This window comes from Rhincodon typus, chromosome 19 (assembly GCF_021869965.1).
Source record: "Rhincodon typus isolate 14 chromosome 19, sRhiTyp1.1, whole genome shotgun sequence".
Classification (NCBI taxonomy): Eukaryota; Metazoa; Chordata; class Chondrichthyes; order Orectolobiformes; family Rhincodontidae; genus Rhincodon; species Rhincodon typus.
This window is the reverse complement of record NC_063350.1, coordinates 35,999,828-36,007,186: the sequence shown is the minus strand read 5'-3', so window position 1 is coordinate 36,007,186 and position 7,359 is coordinate 35,999,828. Positions and strand designations below refer to the sequence as shown.

Below are 7,359 nucleotides of genomic sequence, written 5' to 3'. Positions count from 1 at the left end.
AGTTGTTTATTGCGAACCGAACGTAGGTGTTCTGCAAAGTGGTCCCCGAGCCTCCGCTTGGTTTCCCCGATGTAGAGGAAGCCACAGCGGATGCAGTATACCACATTGGCAGATGTGCAGATGAACATCTCCAACTATCTAGACTCCATTTTCTCCCCCTTGGTCCAGGAACTCCCTACCTATGTCCGTGACACCACCCACTCCCTCCACTTCCTCCAGAACATCCAATTCCCCGGTCCCCAACACCTCATCTTTACCATGGACGTCCAGTCCCTCTACACCTGCATTCCCCATGCAGATGGCCTTGAGGCCCTCCGCTTCTTCCTGTCCTGCAGGCCCGACCAGTCCCCCTCCACTGATACCCTCATCCGCTTAGCCGAATTCGTCCTCGCACTCAACAACTTCTCTTTCAATTCCTCCCACTTCCTACAGACAAAGGGGGTAGCCATGGGTACCCGCATGGGCCCAAGCTATGCCTGCCTCTTTGTAGGTTACGTGGAACAATCCCTCTTCCGTACCTACACCGGCCCTAAACCCCACCTCTTCCTCCGTTACATTGATGACTGTATCGGTGCCGCCTCGTGCTCCCACGAGGAGCTCGAACAGTTCATCCACTTCACCAACACCATCTCTAACACCTCTCTCCCCTTCCTGGACCTCTCTGTCTCCATGTCGGGCAACCACCTAGAAACCGATATTCATTTCAAGCCCACCAACTCCCACAGCTACCTAGAATACTCCTCCTCCCACCCACTTTCCTGCAAAAATGCTATCCCCTATTCCCAATTCCTTCGCCTCCACCGCATCCGCTCCCAGCATGAGGCATTCCACTCCCGTACATCTCAGTTGTCCTCGTTTTTCAAGGACCGTAACGTTTCCCCCCCTCGGTGGTCGAGAACGCCCTCAACCGTGTCTCCCACATCTCCCGCACCTCATCCCTCACACCCCATCCACGCAATAAGAACCAAAAAAGAATCCCCCTCGTCCTCACGTACCACCCCACCAACCTCTGGATCCAACGCATCATCCTCCGACACTTCTGCCATCTGCAATCCGACCCCACCACCAAAGACATCTTTCCCTCCCCACCCTTATCTGCTTTCCAGAGGGACAACTCTCTCCGTGACTCCCTTGTCCGCTCCACACTCCCCTCCAGCTCCACCCCACCTGGCACTTTTCCCTGCAACCGCAGGAAGTGCTACACCTGCCCCCATACCTCCTCCCTCAACCCCCATCCCAGGCCCCAAGAAGACTTTCCACATTCGCCGATGTGCCGGCGAACCACCCCACAATGTGGCAGAGCCAATCCGCCATACCCGGTGTGGCTTCCTCTACATCGGGGAAACCAAGCGGAGGCTCGGGGACCGCTTTGTAGAACACCTATGCTCGGTTTGCAATAAACAACTGCACCTCCCAGTCGTGAACCATTTCAACTCCCCCTCCCATTCCTCAGATGATGTGTCCATCCTGGGCCTCCTGCAGTGCCACAACGATGCCACCCGAAGGTTGCAGGAACAGCAACTCCTATTCCGCTTGGGAACCCTGCAGCCCAATGGTATCAATGTGGATTTCACAAGTTTCAAAATCTCCCCTCCCCCTACCACATCCCAAAACCAGTCCAGCTCGTCCCTGCCTCCCACCTATCCCCTCCTCCCACCTCAAGCTGCACCTCCATCTCCTACCGACCAACCTCATCCCGCCCCCTTGACCTGTCCGTCCTCCCTGGACTGACCTATCCCCTTCCTAACTCCCTACCTCCACTCACCTTTACTAGCTCCATCCCCGCCTCTTCAACCTGTTTGTTTCCTCTCCTCTATCCCTCTTCTGTCCGCCTCCCACTCTCTCCCTATTTATTTCAGAACCCCCTTCCCCTCCCCCTTTTCTGATGAAGGGTCTAGGCCCGAAACGTCAGTCTCTCTGCTCCTATGATGCTGCTTGGCCTGCTGTGTTCATCCAGCCCTGCACCTTGTTGTCTCTTTTATTGTCTCTCAAGCCAGGTTTAACTCTTATGTGACTTATCCAGTATTACAATCAGCTGGGATCATTAATACTAGGCACACATTTTCATCAAGTAAGAATCTCTAAAGTCATATGAAAACTCCTAAAATAATTTGTAAAATGATGATGAACATAACACTTTCAGCATTCTTAACATTTTCATAGCCCTTTATCCCCCAAAGTTTGGTGAATTGTTCATTAAGTTCACCTGAACATGTATTCCTTAGAATGAATATTGAATGACTGAGATTAATTTTATTCCATTTTCAAAGTATTTGAATCTCTGATAGTAAACTCTATGTTAATTATTCTGAGTGTATCAGTGTGCCTTCAACTGATAGTTACTAATGGAACAATAAATAATATCAGATATTAATTGTTAAAAGAATGTGTGTAATTTCCATTTTGCATCCTAGTTAGAAGAGTGATGAGTAGATATTACTCATAGGAAACAAAGCAGTACAAGTGATTTTGATCCATTGGCCTCTTCATAGTATAATTAGCCAGATGCCAGCAGTAATCATAGAATCCCTACAGTGTGGAAACATGCCCTTTGGCCCAACAAGTCCACGCTGAACCTCAGAGCATCCCACCCAGACCTATCCCCCTGTAACCCACCTAATCTACACCTCCCTGAAAACACTATGGGCAATTTAGCATAGCCAATCCACCTAAACTGCACATCTTTGGACTGTGGAAGGAAACCGGAGCACCCAGAGGAAACCCATGCAGACACGGGGAGAATGTGCACACTCCACGCAGACAGTTGCCCGAGGATGGAATTGAACCCGGGTCCCTGGTGCTGTGAGACAGGAGTGCTAACCATCGTGCTGCCCCATAAGAACATCAATGCTAATTGCACTCAAAAGTTAATGTGCTATAGTGAGGTGGTTTGCAAATCTAGAAACATGGGATCTGTTGCTGTGGTAGCTTGTCAAGAGCTTACATTATTGTCGCATCGACGTTTACTTAACATCAGGTATACAACAAAACACAACCATCAGCGGAATCTACAACAGCAATTACATTTTATTGGAAAGTCCAACAGTAATTGCTAAAGCTCCATCTAGTTTTTCTTGACTCTAATTGAGGAAGCCTTTTAATCATCATTGGAAATGGCTACTTCCAGAATTCTGCTAGTTAGTCTGGCAATAAAATAGTCACCATAGTCTTACCAGACCATAGGGCTGCTATTTCAGTAGACAGAGAGGTTGTGGGGGAGGTGGGGGGTTGGAATTGGTCGTGGCTTAGCCTGCCACATGCATCATGCAAGAGGAGGGGTTGGGAAGGAGAATCTTTCACAGTAACTTCAGCTGGTGTGGAAATTGAATCCATGCTGTTAACATCACTCTACATTGCAAACCAGCCTTCCAGCCAACTGAACTAAAACAACCGCCTTTGCAATGGCACAGCTTGCAAAACACACCAGCAGAGACAATAATGGCAGTGTACCTTAACTACTTCACTTGAACCTTATTTAAATTTTCTTTAGAAGGGACTTGTTTCCAATAGCAGCTTCAAAAAATGGCAAACTTCAACTCATCAGTACCATAATACTTCCACACAGTGCTTAATGCTGATCCAACTACAAACCTACTTTTAGCAAAATGAGCTGCATTTCTGAATGTTACAACAGTGACTACACTGAAAAATAAATACTTAATTACCTCTGAAAAACAATCTTGAGATCATTAAAAGCTTTAATAAATACAAGCCCTACCTTCTTCTCCCTGTTTATTCATAACTATGCCAACTGAAACGGGTATAACCACATCAAAAATGATGAAGATAACTTTGCATTTATGGAGTACCTTTCATGACTTTAGGATACCGCAAAGTGACATTTAAGTATTTTCCAAGTTAAATCACTGCTGTTATGAGGGTGATCAGGAAGCAAAAATGATGGCAGAACATTTTACTGAGGAAATAACGTACCCTTAGGGATATATTATAATTTGTAAGTCTAAAGAAATGCAATCCTTTGTTTAAACTGATTGCTTTCAGTTTTTCTGTGCAATTGAATTTATTTGATATTATTCATTTCTGTTTTCACTACAGGGCACTTTACCATTTCGAAGTTACATGCTTAGGCCAATTGACAAATCACAACAACATGACTCAAATGCTTGGGCTAACAGGCACTATTTGGTAAGAATATATTACAATGAAATATATTACAATTAATTGTCAGTTTCCAAAGCAATTTTTTTTAAGACAACTAGTGGGAGGAAGTTCAGATTGTACACATCCCTCACTATTTAAGAGTAACCAACAAGAATTAGGCTCTTTAATTGTGTTCAACTAGCACAAATATTATTACTCTTCAAAGGATGCAGACAATAGAACAGAAGCTGCCAATGACGATGTAAGCAGATAATTACACCTAGAAATGCACATGATTCACAGCAATATAAGCATTTCCTCAGAACTGCTTCCAACTGACTGTCATGAATCTAGTCAGAAGTATAGCCTAAACAATGCTTAGAAGCATATCAGAGCATGTGCCATGCTTATGATGATGTTATGGCAGCAGAACTTTGAGGATGTTTTTTATCTGAGTTAGTCTGTATCCTTTTGGCATCAGAGAGATGAACTGGACTGCCACTTCCACAGCTGGCTTTTATTCTAACTACAATTAAACAATCTTCAATTGCATGCAAAATATTGTCCAAATAGAAATGAACTCTCTGGCAGTCATAAAATAAATTGTGTGACTTCCAGTAAACAAATCCAGCTATTAGTTGAAATAAGAGATAACAAGGTGTAGAGCTGGATGAACACAGCAGGCCAAGCAGCATCACAGGAGCAGGAAAGCTGATGTTTCGGGTCTGGACCCTTCTTCAGAATCGGCAGTTCCTACAATCTCTGAATTAGTTGAAATAACGTGTTTTCTGAAACATGTCTTGTTAACAAAAGAACGCTAATGCCCAAAGTGACCTTTTAAAAGCCAATTCAGAGATCCAAGGAACTTGAAATAAATCAATTTTCCATAATCGTTCAAAACTCCAGCCATCAATGAAAACCATGCAATATGAAGCCTTCATTACAAAGGATTTGCACTGTCTTTTGACATTTACAGCACAGCACCAGCAACGTTTAGTGTTCATTGACCCACAGATTTCTACCTAAAAACTGAGAAAACCCTCATTGTCAGTTGAGGTCACCCTCACTCTGGTTATAAAAATATTAATTATAAGATGTTTATGAGGGAATTAATTTCCAAAAAGTGAAACAAAATGGCATTTTTTGATTTTAATTTTCAAAAATCAATTAATAGAAACTGATGTATGGCCATTCTTTTAGTAGAAAATCAGATAAATCTATTACTTATATCATATGTATGTTCATTATTGTTTAACTTTTTTTTAGGCACCAGATATAAATTATATTGATCCTACTTTTGAACCTCGTGTATATAGCTATGAAGGAGATGAGCTGCATGCGCCATCTCTTGATGCCATCAGCATAGTTGAAGGTAGCATTGGCTCCGACTACTTGAACAACTTGGATCCACGCTTTACAGCACTAGCAAGAATCTGTCAGGAAAAGTACCCACTGTAAGTTCAGTGACAACAGAAATAAACTATGAACACTAAGGGAAGTGTTCATATATTATCTGTATTACTTTTTAACAAATCAATGATGTTGGCAAGATAGCTTTGTGTTACAAAGAAGTCTAGACATCGGTGTTGCATGTCAAAATAATGAAAGTTAATCCTAATTTTAATTGCCTGCTGATTTCTATATAAGTCAAAACAAACCACTTGACCACAGTTAACCTGAATATTGCTGAAAAGAGACATATTGATGTACAACTTGTACCTCTTTTCAGCAATAAACTGATAGCTTGTCTTACATACTATGCTTAAGTTGAATAGCTAAAATATCGATTTCTCCCCAATTATGGAGGAAAATCCAAGGAAACTCCAGTCCATCTACAAATAAAGCATATTTGAGGGATTTTCTGCTGAAGCTATGGTAATTCAATAATGAGAATCGCAATGAAAACTCCCAAAATATTAGTTGTAATATTTCAACATGGCTTCGAAATACTGTGCATTTAGTTCTTATGTAAATAACAAACACCTCATAAGTTTAAATCTTCCATTTGTACATGGAATGAATTTTCAGAGCAAGTGGTGGATGTGGGTACAGTGACAATGTTTAAAAGACATTTAGATAAATACATGAATAAGAAATGTTTGGAGGGATATGGGCCAAGCTCAGGCAGGTGGGACTAGTTTAGTTTGGGATTATGCTCGGCATGGATTGGTTGGGCTGAAGGGTCTACTTCCATGCTGTGTGACTCTATGACTCATGACTGAGAAGGAGAATTTCAGTATGGTTTTAGGGGCTGTCTTGTAGTCCCTTGGTAGAGTCCCCAGCTTTGTACAGGAGGCCCAGGTTCAAGTCCCACCTGCTTCAGAGGTGGGTAATGACATCTCTGAATAGGTTGATTAGAAAAATGGGTTAAAAAAATTGAAGTATGTTATGCTGTTAATGTAGTCAGGCATTAAGTTTTCAATCCTTATTTTATTTGAATGCTATCACCTAATTGCTGTAAATATTTTTACATAACTGGTTAATATTGGGAAAGGTACAAAAATGCAGAGATTTCACAAAATGGCTATATAAGTTAACATTCAAACAATTTTTTTTTGTTCAAGGAATCTTCAGCATTGAAACTTGGCTAAATTATCTTGGGGTGATGGGTGGAAACAAGGGCAATTTAACAGTGAGGACAACCACCATCTTCTTGACCTGACCACAAATTCTTTCCTCCAGACACAGATTTGATAGTCAAAATTCATCCTTTCTTGCTCATTTTATGTAAATTACAGTGGAGGAGTTAGTCCTCATAAGCCAACTCATTTCCCTCACTTTACTCAAGTGTTGCTAACCCGAGGAACGGTGAAGAGAAAGGTACTTTTACTATCCACAGTGGCAGAAGATCTGAACATGCCCCTTTTGAAGGGACAGGGTATAATACAATAAGCACCTCTTCTTTTGCTTTTGTCTTAGCTATTATCTTTCTGAACATCAGTGCATTTAAAACCCTTAGATCTCTAAATTATTCTTGGTTACTCAGGCCTCCTTTGCCACCTTTAATGTTTCAACAAACTTTTCACCAATATTTCCTTTTTCATTTAGTGTGGACTTGCCATAGTGAGAGGGCTCAAACTGCGAGCTTGTTTGGATCCAAGTTGGGAAAGTAGATTGGAATGGGAGGAGGGTCAGAATGGTGTGTGGAAATTCTGCTTCAACAGAAGAGTAGGGGCAAAAGAAATCCAGCTCGGAGTTTCTCTCATGGGTTTGGATCAAGATATAAAATGGTAGGAGTTTGTTAACCTTCTACATTTG

General features: G+C 42.2%; 1 protein-coding gene across 1 annotated transcript in view; it reads left to right on the top strand.

Annotated features, from left to right (window-relative positions):
- Window positions 1-6,228, top strand: part of LOC109912769 (cadherin-like protein 26) — a 78,953-nt gene extending 72,725 nt beyond the window's left edge. The window contains exons 13-14 of the mRNA XM_048608574.1: window positions 4,057-4,146; window positions 5,368-6,228. Of these exons, the coding sequence (XP_048464531.1) occupies window positions 4,057-4,146; window positions 5,368-5,559 (282 nt within the window). The 3' untranslated portion in view covers window positions 5,560-6,228. The remainder of the gene's footprint in view (window positions 1-4,056; window positions 4,147-5,367) is intronic.
- The last annotated feature ends 1,131 nt before the right edge of the window (window positions 6,229-7,359 follow it).